We start from the raw sequence: 16,812 nt of genomic DNA on the forward strand, positions 1-16,812 counted from the left end.
GAGGTATTAAACAATAAGTTTGACCAGATTTGTTTAGACTTTGCCTCTTCGATTAGTAAATTGAAAGAGCAAACGTCTACTGAATTGGAGCAGGTTAGATACCAGGCCCAACAGTCTACCGAGCAGCTCAGAGACGAAACAAATGAGAAACTAAACGAAATAGATGTAAGGTTTGAGGGTACAAACAAAAGATTTGGTGACATCGAACGAAAGGTTGAACAGCAGCAGGCTGAAATAAGTAAATTGAATGTTGTAATATCCGACCTATCAATAGAAACTAAATTAGAGTCGGTTGATCAAAGAATTAGTCGAATTCAAACTGAGGTAGACAGTATTAAGGGGAAGATTACTAAACTGGAAATCGTCAAGTCTGACATCTCCTATCCTTTTCCTGATAGCGATTCTATAGGGAAAAATTTCCCAGAAACGAGTAACGTCCTCCCGGGAAAGAGTCAAGTGTTGCCTGATGCACGGGACACAACCATGTATTGTCCCCCGCATCAGCCAACCTCGAAATCATGGTTGAGTAATTTCGATGTACCGATGCAGTCGAGTGTTGTGACTACAACAGTCACTAGCGTAAATGCTCACTCTACTTTTGGAATGGTACAATCTTACAGCGTGCTGCCAGGAGGGGAAAGGAGATGTGCCGGACCGTCAGTTACTGCAGTGGTGGGTCCTAAATTCGAACCTTACATGGTCAATACTAATTATAAAACCTCTCTTGGTCATATGGGAGCGTTCAGTTCAGTGACCACTCCGTCGGTGGCAAATCAGGTGACAACCCCAACCGCTCAGGATAATGCGTTGATTCCACTAGATTCTTTTCCTGCCCCGTATAGTATGAGCTCTAAAGTTTCCCTCCGGGATATTGAACGTTTTCCCACTTTCGATGGGAACATTACTAACGGGTTACCTAGAGTTTTTCTGCGAAGATTGCAGCAATATCTAGACATGTACAAACTTACTGATGGAGAACGCCTACAAATAGTTGAAAAATGTTTGATCGCCGCTTCGGGCGCATGGTTTGCTTCGGTTAAATACCAAATCCGGACGTTTAGTGATTTTTTGATTCTTTTCAAAGAAGAATATTGTAATGAGCACATCGAACGGCTCCAAAAGAGAAACTTACAATCACTCCGGTATGATCGCTCCAAGTATGGATCCCTCTTGGACTATGCTTGGAAAATTATCGAACTATATTATCAGATAGCTGAACATCCCTCTCAGGCCGAACTGGTAGATATTATAGTTAACGCTCTTCCACCTGATGAGTCCCGGGCCATAGCGTCCCACTTGTGCCAAACGGTGCGAGAAGTCACCTCACGTCTAGCTGCCTTGTGCGGTAAGGAAGTTGGTGGTCCACCAAAACGATACTTCGCCCGACAGGCAAAAATTCTAAAACCGACGAAGACGAAGGTAACGGCAAGTTGCCAGACAGATTTCCTGAGTTATACCCAAGCTGGATCTCGTTATCCTAGTGGGTATGGCTCAGAAAACAACAATAATGGCCGGCGACTATTTAGGAATCGGCCCATGTTTAACAATCGCCGGAGTTATCGTCCCTATGACCGTACCGACATGGAATCGAACCCGGGTAGGGGCGATAACACCAGGAGGAATTTTAACAGGGCGTACGGAAGAAGGGAGAACGGTAATAGTCAGAATAATAGTAACAATAATGTAAATCGACCCCAGAATTCAATCCATTCGCAAGTGCGTGGTAACGGTGAGCCTAGAACAATATTAAATGGCAGTGATAGACGGGAAACTGCGGCCTAATGTCATCAGATATACTAGTCGACGGCTGAAGCCTTACGAATTGTTTCTATCGATTTCTCAGTTAGAACTTCTGTCCGCTCTATTGCTATATGAACACTGCTGAAAAAAAAAAAAAAAAGTATCGGAACTCACAATTTTCGAAATTTAAAGATTTTCAATTGTACAGAAGATAAACGTAATGAATTACTCGCGCAATACCCCAAGTAGATATAATATACTGTCCTAGTGTGACTGGTAATGTTTGAATGAGATGAATGAGTGTGTTAATTTAACAAGCATCAGTAGTTAGTATTCCCAATTAGCAAAATTTTGTTATTCTAACAAAATTTTGTTAATGGGCCGGGGAAAACTGTAATGTACCATTACAGTTGAAAGTAATGGCAATTTTTTTACGCACCCTGTACCTAGTAATTTTTTTTTTAATTCAATTTCGGTTTAGTTACACAATTTATTTACTCTCTCTACTTCGAATTAAATATAATGAACCCAAAGGTTTCGTTAGTAACCATATTCCCACTGTATAATATATTTATTTATATTTTGATTAAGTGTAAATCCCATTTCCGGATATATAATTTGAATAGTTACAAGGTTTACCATTCTGACGTCATACCGAAACATAGTTCCGTTATTGGATATAAATTTCCTTAATTTCAGACCAATGTAGATTTTGGCCAGGTACCTAATCTTTCCCTCACCCCCTCTCACTAGTCCATAGTCACTTTCAGATCCGGTTATATCTGGATTTGCCAAATTTCCATTCGCTTTGTAATTTCCGCGGCTAAAGTTTTCGTTCTGATTGGAGGAATTCTCCTACCTCTGGCTTTTTCGGCGCAATGTTATTAGAACAATCGAAGACACCTTACAAGGAGCAGCCCGTGATTTCTTCTTCTACATATCTACGGTAAAAGGATGGAAATTCTAACTATCTCAAGGTAATATCCAGTTAATTTCATTGATAAACGCCGTATAATGATTTAGGAGCTGACAAACTTACATTTTTCGTGAAGTGAACTGTAAAAAATAAAGGAGAAATGGGAACCAGCTTTACAGACGCCATATTGCTCGTTATCCAAGCCAAAGAATAGACAATATAGGAAAGTGATTTTTGATCTGTTAAAACTCAGTTAGGGATTAGGGACAATACGACCTGGTTTCGTACATATATTATAGTGTGTATAGTAAATGTGATTTTTTTTTATTAGTCAGTAAGTGCATGTACACAGTAGGTTTCATAGTTGCAATGTTAACTTTCGGAATGGCAGCTTAAGCTAACAAAAAGGGGCTCCTATCCCCTTTTCCAAATTGAACCAGTTCTAGCGGGGGAATGGGTTAGTTATTGTTCGTTTTAGGGCCTTTTCCCCTTTCAGGGGAAGGGTCCCTCCATAAACCTCGTTAAGGTGCCCCCAGGGCATCAATTTTTGGCAATCATTATGTAAACAATTGGTCAGGTCAATTAGACCTAGTGTTACCTTTCTCATTTGTGACCCCCCTTTAACTTAAATAGAGCCGACTGTATATATCGACGAGGGAGTAATGTATTTTAAATCTAATGTGTTAGGTTATTTTCGTCAACATGCATGTAACTAAATGGTGCATGTTTAGTTTAGTTAGTTGTCTTTATGTATAGTACTAACAGTGGTGTATGTAGTTAGTAATTTTGTGTGAGTGTGTGAATTTTCGATTTGGACAGTGTATAAATATGCTTTAATTTAGTACCATTTTTCTAACATAAATAAACCAGAGTAAATATTAAATCTCTGATTAATGAGTACAAGTATACATTTCAGTACACGGTAAATTATGCCTCCACTACAGCGCCATAGCGTCGGTTTTCGGTAGCCAATTGTTTGTTGACAGTACGACATCGCATGACTTAGTGATTTAGATTGTTTGATTTTGGACAGTTATTCTCAAATTACTTCCCGTGGACATGGTTTTCGGTTCGGATGAGTATACCTTCATATAAAATAGCATGAGATCTTACTGTACTGAAAATTTCAGCTTGCTAGGTCCAGTAGTTAATGAATAATCCGCTGAAATAAAGAACACCTATTTTCTTAATAGAAGTAAAGCCCATATGCTGTTACTGTTTGTTTAAAAATGTAGTATTAAATTCTCTTTTCCCGTAGCTGTAGAAAATTACATTGTTGCTTCAGTTTTATCAACAAATCAGAAATAGATTAATCATTGACAATTTAACTTTCCGTAAATACATGTATGATTTTTTTTTTTTAAACCTGCAAGGTAAATACAATTTGGGTGCTTCGAAATAAAGAGTACGTGGTTCGATGAATGTGATCGTGTGGTGGTTTGAGCGTGATAGATTGTGATAGTTATATATATATATATATTTATTACTGCGTAATGTAAATATGTGTATGGCCTGCGTGTAAAATGTATGAAATAGGGTGTTTATAAAATATTACTTCGCGCGAAAATTAGTAGATAATGAATGAATGTAATGATATGTTAATAATATGAAATATAATACGAATGAGATGATGACCCCTATATTTAAATGGATAGGCCTAGTGTATGTTATATAGTGAAAATATGAAAACGTTTACTAAAAGAAATCTCTCGCGTTCTGACTTCTACACCAGTACATTCATCCAACCGAGTTTGCTACTTGAATAGTAAATTGTAGTTGGGAAATTGTCTTACTTTGCATTTATGTACCTCATAATAACAGCCCCGGATCTTGAAACTTTCAATAGATAGGGTAGCATCATGTGGGAATTACTTCTAAAGGTTGACAGAAATGATAATTAAGAAAACCAACTGCTATATCCTGTGATCATCGAAAAGTACAGTTTTCGGTCATTTGTACCTTTAACATTCATTGCCTCTCGGAGATTTTTTTTTTTTTTTGTCGCTTACCTTATTTAGTTATTGTGCAGTGTTCATATAACTCAGTTCGGACTATCCGATTAAATCAACTGCTACTAAATTAATATTCATGTCATTAGCGTACCCGGACGTCGACCCCTAGTCCCCTTAAGTATTTTTCATGTCTTTTCTTAGTTTAATTAGATGAGGGAAATTAACGACGTCCCAGACGGTGGCATGTCTGCGCTGGGTAGCCATCGGTGATGTTTCGGTAATTGAAATCACCGATCCAAAATTCAGTTTATTTATTTAATTTTTTTTTTAATTTTGGCGAATTACTAATTAGGGATACCTTAGCTATTACTCTAATTTCATCCCTATTCTGGAATCTTCTAGTTTCCAAGAGGTCGGATGATTTTTTTTTCTTTTCTTGAAATTCTAAATTAGCGCCTTCTCTAACCTTCCGGACGATTTCCGGGAACCTGCTGGTTTGGGCCGGATACAGGGATCGGATTTCAATCTTACAACCAAATTCTTGTGGGATTGGGATCTGATGGACACAGAACTTGCATCCTTGGCAGCAGGGCGTTCCTTGAGTCTACGTATTTGAGTAGACCACCCTTTTGGCATGTTAAGAATATTTTGGCTATGGATTTGTTGAGATAGAAATTCGACTTTTGTCTTTGTAGCGTTAGTTATTTCTCACTTAAGTCTTTGGCGCCACTATTCTTCGTCTTCCTTCTTCTCTATCTCTCTCTCTGTCTTCATTACTTCGAGATTTTTTTTTGTTTTTTCAACCTTCCCCCCCCCCCCGGTTTCTGAAACTCATGAAAATGTACAATATTCCATATCACTTATTTCGATCGTATGTACTAACTGAGACATCGAGGGATGCAATTCGTGGAGGTATTGCAGCACATCTCGGGACCATTTTCGCGATATTCAATCCACCACTGGAGAAATTGACGGGAAGGTACACTATGCTTTCGGATTCCTAGAAACATTCGTTATTCATGGATCATACAAATTATATCCATTGACAACTGATTACTGGTTTTTATTTCTATTGATTGGTCATATAGTGTGTATGTATTAGTAGTCTGGGCCCACTAGTTTCCAATAACATTGATTTTTTTATATACATCTATATATGTGCTTACATAGTTGTAAAAGTTACGTGCCTGCTCATTTTGTTGCATTTCCACCTCTTATGTCAACTATTTTTTATATATCTACGCGGATCTTTAGTAAATTGAAAATGATTATTGATTATCGGGTTTATACATATAAATTACAATGTTGCAACCTTATGAAAAAAAAAAGTGAATTTTTGATAGTCAGGGTTTTTGTTTTTGTCTTTGAGCCAATAAAATATAAATATTTATAAAATATGAATACTTGTCGAATATGAACGGTTATGTAGAATTTAAACGTCGACGAAATACTACGATGGATATTAAAGTGAAATTTATTGTATTGAATAATATGAATATATATATATATGAGTATGTATGTAATGGGCTCGGTATTTACCCTGGTTTTGTTTAGGTTGCCATAGGTTTTTGACACCCGACCTTTACCAACTATTTGTGATATATAGCGTTACCGCGTATATTGTAATAAATTACATTTTGTTGAGTGGTTACTGATGTCTGTAACTATTAAAGTTGAATATAATGTTAAACACCGCATGTAAGTAAAACGAGTAGCAGGTCGTAAGATAAGTAAAATAACCCTAATCCTCATCCAAATTTATTCGCAAGATCAAAGTGAAATTAATAACCTACGAAACAGTGTGCCCCACCAACGAATCTTCTATCAGTAGACTCTGAAACAAATCCTTCTCCTACGATCAGAAATTTAACTATTCAGTGTCTAGAATCTTTTGACTACAAGATCTATACTATAAAGAAAATTACTGGTCTTAAATTTAATGAAGAGAAATTTAGTTGATAACTTAATGTGAATACCGGAATATGGAAATATGTTCTCAATGTCTGTGACTGGATTCAAAATTTTTTAACCTTGATAAACTTTGAAATTTTATATTGAGTGCGTCGAGTGACAAAATGAGAAATATAAATATATATGTGATATGAAGCGACTATTTGTCTATAGCTAAAACAAAAACAATTAAACACTCTCATGGACACAAACCACAGTGCAAAAGAGAGTTGGAAAAAGGAGCTATTATCGATGTGAGAACAGAGACTCATAAAATCGTCGAAATGTCTCCTCTTGGGACAGAGACCTAATAAACTGCTATTAAAGTATTTTTTTTTTTTTAGAATGATTAACCAATTATATATATATATTTTTTTTTTAATTTATTTTTTTCTTTCGTTTTCCGCAATGATATATATATATTCATTACACTGAATCCTAAATGTATTGATCTGTGAATCTCCTTATTTTTGTTTTTTTTTCATTTTTTTTTTTGTCAAATTCTCTTTCATGTAATTCAACTTTTAATATATATATAGGAAGAGAAATGTGTTATTTGGTCTTGATAAAATTAGCGAATTTCTATGCATGTTAATGAAACATTCTTTCCATGTATTAAGTTTTTCCCTGTTATGTCCAACTAATTTTTCTTTTATTGAAATGTAATAAATGTATATAGTAATGTAGTTAGGTTAGTTTAATTTAACTAAATACAACCCGAAGTATACATTGTCCTGTATGAATGTGTGTGTGAGTGAAATGTAGGTTTAGTATTAAGTGCATCCATTATTTTGACATATATGTGTGATTTATTATAATTAATGGTAGTTATCAATTAAACTCATTGAATGTTAATACTAACTTAAGTTGGCTCTATGAAGGAAGTAAAAAGGACTGAAGTAGCCTGAACGAATGATCAGCATGGGAGAACTGTGAGAGTCAAAATCTTCTACGAATATGTAGTACTCTGATTTTTTTTTTTTCTTTGTGGTCGATTCTAACATGCCATCAACTTCGTCTTTTATTTTTCAAATATTGGATATTAGTCTAGAACTTCTGGAAATATTGAATAAACTGTAAACTTAAACTTTCTCATCTATCTCGGATCTAGATCGGGATAATTTGGTAGTTGGGGTTAAATGGATCTAGATCGGGGATGTATGGGTTAACATGTGTCTACCTTTGATTACCTTAATACCAAATATTCACCCAATAGCTATTGGAAATGATCCCAATTCGATAATTATTCACTTCCTTTACCATATTTCTCAAAATATCCAGTAACAGTTTCCTCTTTATCACCTTCTTACTTTACCTCTTTCCTCTTCTATCTTCCTTTTCCTTTCTTCATCTTCTTCTTCTATTTTTAATAAAACTGAAAAGGGGGGGTCGTGACTGGGAATCCTAGAGATAATAAACACGGTCATGTAGTTAGTTATTTTATTTCATTCTCTTTAGAAGTCCGATAAAAAGTTTTCTCGTTTCAATCGAATCTAGTATGTTCAAAATTAAGAAACGGCTAATATATTCCAACGTAATTAGACATAAGCTGATAGCTTCATGAACATCCCCACCAGGGGTGAAGGATTCCCACTTACGACTTATTCTTTTCTTCAAACAGTTTTAGACTGACAAGCAGTGACAGGATTCGTTGTTATGGATACGTTTGTTTCTTTGGCAACGGCCCCTCCCCCCTTTTTTCAGTTATAAGTTTTTCCTGAGAAAATACTGTTTTGTAACACAACCAGCAGAATACCCGTTCTTGAAACGAGAAGAATACTTTTCATTTTGAACATAAAGGGCTGAATTTAGATTTAAACCGTATCGGAAGTATCACTGTTCATCTCAGCGACCCCGATAACTATGGATTCGACACTAATATCGATCATTTTTAAATATCTTCCTCGTTCCCATCCCCTAAGTTGCAACGTCAAAGTGAAATGGTAAAAACCATCCCAGTCCCGACCTTCATCTACATTGAAAATTTTGATCGAGATCCATAGTGTGGTTCAAGAATTAAGTCACAAACGCCGTCACTTTCATTTTAAGTTATTTTTCTCCATCTCCCCCCACCCGTCTCTTAACTTGCAACGTAAAAGTGAAATAATAATAATAATAAAGAAACAGGCTTGAACCTCATCTATGTTGAAAATTTAATCGAGATCGGTCTGTGGTTCAAGAAGTATAAAATTACAAACGGTTACTTTCATTTTCACATAATTGAGAGTGACGACTAATTTGATCATTCGGAGTGCATTTTCTAGAAACAAGTCTTTGTTTTATACGCCCTTACTACTCGGAACGCTTCGGATGTTGCTTATGAATTAGAAGAGATATGCATGTACTTACTTTTCTTTCTCCTTTGGGGCAAGTCTTCTATAGTATCTGCAGATGAGTGTGAGGTACTTCTAGCAACATCACCGTTGGGGAGTTTTCTTCCCAGCTCCGGTGTAGAGGTTGTAGGGACAACAAGTTTCACGGTTGTGGTCTGCAAGAAGAAGAAATATAAAATATATAACATTATTATATATTGGATTAATTTTAATAAAATATTAATTAGGATATTCTAAAACAATTGTACTAGTTATATTCGGAGTTTCTTCACATTTAACATTGTCAGGGCGAACGGCTCAACAGCTGAGCCCAGCATTTTAAACCGCAGTAGCTCAGCTGATAATTATTCTAGAGAGATGATTTAGATGTCAATCTCTTTAGGAAAAAGGAGGCTTTCCATCGATGGCAATTGCATCTATATCGGGAGTGCCGCAGCGTAGAGGTAGTGGGCAAAGTTGGATGTTTTAGGTTCCCTCAACCCTCCAAAGCATTTGGGAGAGACAACCCACCCAACCAAAGGAGCTACAAGTATAAAATGGGTATCAATAGAGATAAGTGAATATACTAGCTAGTGATATCCTGTATATGGCCATTGGGCTTGCGAAGAGTGAATGGAGGATATTGGAATTTACCCTTGTTTTAAATGTATAATTTCTTATAAGAGAAAACGTTATATTTGAACTTTGTGAGACGCTGGCAACCGTGTTATTTGCCGTATGCAGAAAAAAATTCACATGTACGCCAAATATTGGAAATAATTATGGTTAAAAAAATAAAGGCGACGGTACAATAGCAAGAGACATATTCGGAACGTCGTACTACGATAGTCACCCTTTATATTTTTCGATGAACTGTAATCTACCCTCAGGTTGGCAGTCTTAGCGACGCCCCTAATTGTCGTAGTAACATGAACTGTACCTCGTTGGAAAGCTTATAGGACTCAAATTTCAATGAGGTAAGTTCTGTGCCCGCTGTGCTTAACCCGTAAAAGAAGAAAATCAAGCAATTTTTACTAAAACGTTTGTTTGACCTTTGTGGGACGATGGCATAACGGCATTATTTGTCGTACCGGTACTCAGGAACACTCATGTCCAAAATTATTGTCGCATGTCTATAAATATGTTGTTGTAGGATTATAATTTGATAACGAATTCGACCGGTATTTCTTATAATGTTAGTGTGTGTATAATCGACAAAGACATGCATGTGGCAAATTTCATGTCAAAAAAGCAGGTAATAAGAACAATAAAACGAAAATAAAACTTTCTTGTCCATTTAGCAACATTTTGTTTTACTCATTCTAATTTTTGTATTTATAATTCTTTTCCTATGAAATTTACTACAAACATACATATCCTGATTATACACATAGTGTCAGTATTAAAATTACACTGTAATATCATTAACACATTTTATTCTTACAAGAAGGCATTTATAGATATGCGACAATCATTTTAGACATGAGTGTACATTGGGAACAATCATATAAAAAATGAAGGGCAATGGTAAAATAGCAAGAGAGAGGAAAATTCTGAACATCATTCATGTGGCAAAAAATTGTCAAAATCGGACCAGCCTTCTAAGAGAAGTTAGCTCTCAAATATATATATATATATATATATATATATATATATATATATATATATATATATATATGCAAATATTACATTCAATATTATTCCGTACTCGAACACACAATTTTCAGGTATCATAATACAGAGTGTCTATAAAAGAACTCCGGGGTTTTGAGGCAAAATATTTTAATTAAGTAAAAAACGAACATACATGTGTTATACATGATTGGAAAGCTTACATTTTCAAGTTTTGTTTTTAACAATTTAATAAAGTTCAATATGAGCCCCGTGAGTGGCACGGCACACATCGTAACGGTACGCTATCTCTTGAATAACACATTGAGCCTTTTGTTGTGGCGTCACCATGGCGCGAAGCACAACAATCCACACGGCACGGCACTGATTCACTGACTACCGCAGCCGCTACGTCGTCTCAAGGTCAACGCTCCGCACCGCTGCCACCTGTTGATAAAAACATTTCCAATTAATATGACTAAAACTTTTTGAGCTAGTCGTTTCAGAGAAATTAACTAAATTTTACTCTCTTTTATCGTTAATAAGATATGAATTTTTAAATCCCCGGAGTTCTTTTATAAACACCCTGTACAATATCTGATGGCACGAATATATTGTGAAGTTCCGCTTCACAAAATATTTCCATTCATTTCTGCATTTTTCTGCTAATTGTGCCTGTCCGCTTCGCTAGACAAGACTAAAGTTTTGTTAAATTTCAAAATTATTTCTGTTCATGAAATCATGTTATTACAAATGAATGCACAGAAAAAACTCTCTCCTTGGTCCTCTGTCTGCTGCAGTCTTGTTCTATAGCATATGTTGAAGTTATTAAGTTCAGAGGTAGAAATTTTTCCAGAACTTTTTGGATGATTTCCTTAGATTTCAAGTTTGGTTCTAGAATGAAAGAACTAAGACATAGTTTCTCAATCTATGGAACGTGTACTACTGGTAGCGCGCGGATCACTACTTATCAATGTCTGAAAGGTTGTGTCAAAATATTTTCTTGTCTGACAAGGTACATTCGTGAAGTGTCCCCTCGGGATTGCTAGAAAAGTGATTAAAATGCAAATTTCTCCTTTGCCCAATGTGTATTGTACTAATTTTAGCGGTTCATACCGGTAATTCGCATATTTATGGACCTTCATATATCCGGAATTCAATTATACACTATTATATTGCTCAGGCATAAAATTGTTTTGGTTTCTTTAACTTAACTGGACATCTACATGAGCATCTGGAAAACAAATTTAATAAAATACTGCTTCTCTGACACATGTTACCCACCCTGGCCACTCTCTTGGATCCGTCATATTGAATTGAACTATCGGTTTCACAAATGAAAATAATTTTAAGTGATACATCACATTCAGGTACAATTTTCTCGGAAATTCATTGGTGTAGTGAGTCTTACAGGAGACACTTCGCGAATGTGAGAAAAAGTTGTGAAATGATCTATGCTCTTATAATTTTGCAGTACATCTTTTTTTGAATTCATTGCTTGTCCTGATTGTAAATTTCCGCCAGATCTTAAGTATCATAATCAGACACATGTACGTTCAGGTAAAGTTACTTCCTTTTTAAATGAGTATATTTTAATAAACATCAATTGAGTTAGTTTTAAAAAAAATAGTTGATTTATAAACATACGATGTCTGTCCACAAAGAAACAGAACTTTCAAAAATTCGAAAATGAATGTATCCTTTAAATTCTGCTTTCAGCATTGCATTGGCATTCATCTGAAGCATTTTATCAGTTGTTACGTTATTCTACTTGTACCATTGTGAGACTGTCAGCATTTGAGTAAAGTTGTGTTCCGCAACTGTGGCGATTGCGAGATGTTAACGAAAATCAAGATTTTGGAACGGAAGCATATCTGCATCAAATTTTGTTTTAATCGAGCAAGACATTTGCAGAATCTTAATATCGTGCAGGAAGTGTACGGTGAAGAATGCATAATCCGATGTCACTGCTATAGACGAGACAAACACTATACATCAATATCATGTGATGACATTTACGTTCAAAATGTGCGTGATGTTGTAAAAAAAAAGAAAAAAAAGAAAAAAGAAAAAAAGAAAAAAAGAAAGAAAAGAAAAGAAAAAAAAAAGTTCATTAAGTAGCTGAGGAAGTAAAAACCACTACTTTGGCCTGTCTTTCTCTTAGTTGAGCATCGTGTTGCTTCAAAATTTGTTCCAAGGTTAGTAACGAATAAACAAAAAGTAACACATGAAAATGAATGAAAATTTGTTGAATCTTGCAAACGAAGGCAAGATGATTCTTGGAGAACATCATAACAGATGACAAAACTTGAATCTATGGCTAGGATGTTGAAATACATAAGGGCCGCGGTGGCTCAGTGGTAGAGCTTTTACGTCTGGTGCTTGGGGTACCGGGTTCAACCCTAGCCCCCGGCCAAGTGAACTTTGTGGTGGACAAACACCGTGTGCGTGGGTTTTCTCTGGATTCTCCCGTTTCCTCCCACTTTCTTCATTCCACCATTTCATTCATTTCTCATCATCACCGTCTCCTTTAGCCTAACCGGCATAACCGTGGGACATAAAACTCAAAGATTTTTTTTGAAATACATAGTCACCCCAATAGGTGTGGAAATTTCCGTCAAGACTAAAAGAAAACATTAAAGTAAGACCTATTGTTTTTGTTGTTGTTGTTGTTTTTGTAGTGCTCATTATGAATACGTGGTCAAACTATCAACAAAGACTATTATTTGGAAGCGATTAGGCATTTGGGGGAGGCTCTGAGGAAGGGAAGGAGAGACCGAAAGTTTGAAAAAAAGAAAATGGATGGTGCACTATGACACTACTACTGGCTTTTCGGCGTTCTCATTAGAAAGTTTTCGTCAAAGAGCAATAAAGATGTATCACAACCATCCTATTTGCCTGACGTGGGCCCTGCAGACTTCTTTCTATTCACCCAGCTGAAGCCTAACATCAAAGAACGCCGTTTCCAATTCATAGAAAATACAGTGTTTGTAAAAGAACTCCCTAGTGACATACACTATTCTAGTTTGTGGTGTTTGATTCATCAACTCTCCAAGTTTGGCTCCCCTGCAGTTGGTAGGTCTGCTTGACCTTGAGACGGCACCAGTGCTGTTTTTTTACTCTGTTTCGTCAATTCAGTACAGGCATGTGTGCAATGCAGAGCTACTCAGCAACAGAAATCGCAGTGTGTTATTTGGCTTGTGGAAACTGAGTCAGTTAGAACAGTGCAACGTAATTTTAGACGTCAGTATTGTGGTGAATCACCTACAGCAAAAACTATCCGTCATTGGCTAAAGTATTTCAAGGAAACTGGTGAATACGTGGCGAGAAGTGGAATATCGTCTCGACGTGTGCAGGGCCATAAATGGATCCCCCGTTGAAGTCTACCAACATTAAACAAAACTTGAAGGAATTCTCTTTCATGATATGTACTCATTGGTGTAAGTTTTCATTCATTTTCCAATTAAATTTATACTTAAAACTAGAGAGTTCTTTTTCAAACACCCTGTATATCAAAAATATTTCCTATGCGATCTTCAAGCTAGTCCAAAAGGTACGCTGTAGGATGCGTTCCATCAGTGGACAACATGTTGCGAACGATGTATTCATATTTTAGTTTCTCTTCTCTTTTTACACTTCCAGACTATGCTGTATATGAAAGTCTAATAGAATTTTTATAACGTCAATCTCTGCCAAAAAAAAAAGTATCAAACCAAAATATATCCTATATAAAAAGAACATTTAAAAAAAGGACACAGTGTTCCAATGAGCACAGTGTAATAGTTTCCATCTTTTCTCACCCTCATGGAGCAGGTCATAGCCCCCACAGTTAAATGTCTCATACTCTAGGAGGTATTTGAGGAATTTGTCCATTTCATTGGAGGGTTATGACCAATTGTGTGGGCGTTTTGATATATCTTGAGTGTGGGGTTATGACCTTTCGTGAATTTGATGAATTTATTCATTTATGTGGGGGTTGTGACCGTTTATGAGAGTGTTTTGGCATTTTTTGAGGTTGCAGGAGGGAGTCGCAACCTAGACCCAATCTTCGAACCAGAAGTAACAGAAATATACAATTTCCAGTTTTATCATTGATAACAGTAAAGAAAGGCGGAAGAGAGGATATAAAGGAACATTGAAACACAATTTTAAAAGAAGATTTATATCTGCTTTTCATTACTTTTTGAACGTATAATAACTTTGTCATTCGGGCAGAAAATAATTTCTTTAAGATTGTTAACTTTTTTCTACATTCTAAAAGTAATGGAAATAAACCAGCAGGCTGATTACTTCTCATTCCGCATTTCTTAGATCATACGATTATGTGACGTATTCTTTGTACAGAGTACTTTCAAACTGTACATCACGAGTGTGAACGGACAAAAGAACATTGACCGATCAACGAGGGCAAAATCAAGGGAAACGTTTGGACGAGGGGGATTGGCAGACTGATCTTTGTAATGTGAGGTTGTCCGTGATTAAATCCAGCAAAATCGGCAGAATCTGATCATATGACTCCATCCGACTTGCAGAAAGTATCTTGGAAGCTACTCATTTTGCTTTGTAGCATTTTCAATACCATAGTTAAGACAGGTCACTTTGCAACTTCTTAAAAACTCGCAACTGTCTGTGTGCTGCCCAAAGTTAAGAAAGACAAGTTTTACCACAGAATCACCGCCCAATCAGCCTGCTGTCACATGGTGACAATGTCATCGAGAGACTACTTCGCCACCGATTGTTGAAAATTTGTGACGAATGCCATCTTCTACCGCTTCATGAATTTGCCTTCCGACCATATTTTAGCACAAACACTAGGCTAACGCGAATGATGGAATGCATTACACAAGACTTTAAGAGTAAGGCACATTCCATCGCTTCTGTAATATATGATGATAGACCCTTCGATCGTGTGTTTCACGCAGACCTAATTTTCAAGCTTCATCATTAAGTATATCAAACCTACTATACAGTCATTATAGATTCATTCCTCTATAGTCAGACATTCCAAGTGCAATGGGGCACGGATGTTTCATCACGTTACATCTTTCCCAGTGCTTCATGGGGCTCATGTCACTCGCCTCTTCTCTACAACCTTTACACAGTGGATCTCCCGATGATACGAAACACCAGTTGCCACATCTGCTACCGACACCGATCTTCTCACCGAGATCAATAAAACTCCCAACTTCGCCCTCTCGAGTTTCAGCGCCATCTTCAGAATATAGAGGAATGGACGGCACAATGATGCATAAAAGTAAATACAGAAAAGACTGCCTTAAAACCATTTTCTAAACAGCTGAGACAACCAATTGTGCACTTGTAGGCCTACCACGATGGACAACTCCTTTCACAAACACCAAGAACAACCTATCTTGGCGTTCAGCTCAACCGAAAACTTATATCCAGTAATCACATCCAGCAAACGACCATGAGAGATATTTCGAAATTTCTCCAGATCTGACTTCCGCGTTCTTCAATCATTCAAAGTCAACACAAAACTGCATCTGCACAGCATGTTATTTCGCCATTTTATGTTATATGCACACCCCGCCTGAAAACATACGACTGAATTACACCAGAAAACACTGTAAGACATTCAAAATCATGCAGTCAGATTCTTTACTGCTTTCTACCGAGATAGCATAATTAGCTAACGTCATGAAGGTTTAGGAATACGCTATGTAGAAGAGATTATGGACACTCACAAACGCTTCTAAACTCAATTTCAGTCATCCGTTTATCAATTTTTCTGCTCCATACGTAAGGTAGTAGACATCATGAATCCGATATTCCAGCACGTGATTGATTGTACATTTAGGAAATCGATGTCGTCGATTTCAAAGAATCGTCGTCTAGGTAGTTCACTGTACAATGTCGTTCTAGAGCTCCTCACGTAGTACGGAATTTGCCCTAACACACCACCATGAACCACCCCGCATGACCGTTGCCAACCCAAGCAACCTATGGGTATAATAATACACTATACTAGTAAATGTACATTCCATTTGTTTTCAAAAGATAGCTAAAGATTTGTTGATAAAAGAGTCATCCGTCTTCTTAATAACTGTTGAAAATATAGCAACTCTTGAGACAACAAAATTTGAAAAAAGATATATTACATTGAAATCATTCAAATTGTTGAAGTATTATTTACGTTTGTTTTACGTTCCTTTCATATTTATTTGAACTGTCAAAGAAATTTAATTACGATTAACTTATAAGAAATAATGATTTATTTTTTTGCGTGAAAACACAGTATCCTGTTTATCTGATGGGTCGTATGCATGCCTTCGGTTCACGTTATCCTGATTCAATTACCGCGGACAGAGGT

General features: G+C 36.4%; 1 protein-coding gene across 1 annotated transcript in view; it reads right to left on the reverse strand.

The window, feature by feature from the left end:
* The window catches only part of LOC145671296 (dipeptidase 1-like), a 408,614-nt gene that overhangs the window by 254,804 nt on the left and 136,998 nt on the right, over positions 1-16,812 (reverse strand). Inside the window, exon 2 of the mRNA XM_081740265.1 lies at positions 8,908-9,046. Coding sequence (XP_081596391.1) covers positions 8,908-9,046 — 139 coding nt within the window. The remainder of the gene's footprint in view (positions 1-8,907; positions 9,047-16,812) is intronic.

This window comes from Thermobia domestica, chromosome 2 (genome assembly GCF_964235325.1).
Source record: "Thermobia domestica chromosome 2, izTheDome1.hap1.1, whole genome shotgun sequence".
NCBI lineage: Eukaryota > Metazoa > Arthropoda > Insecta > Zygentoma > Lepismatidae > Thermobia > Thermobia domestica.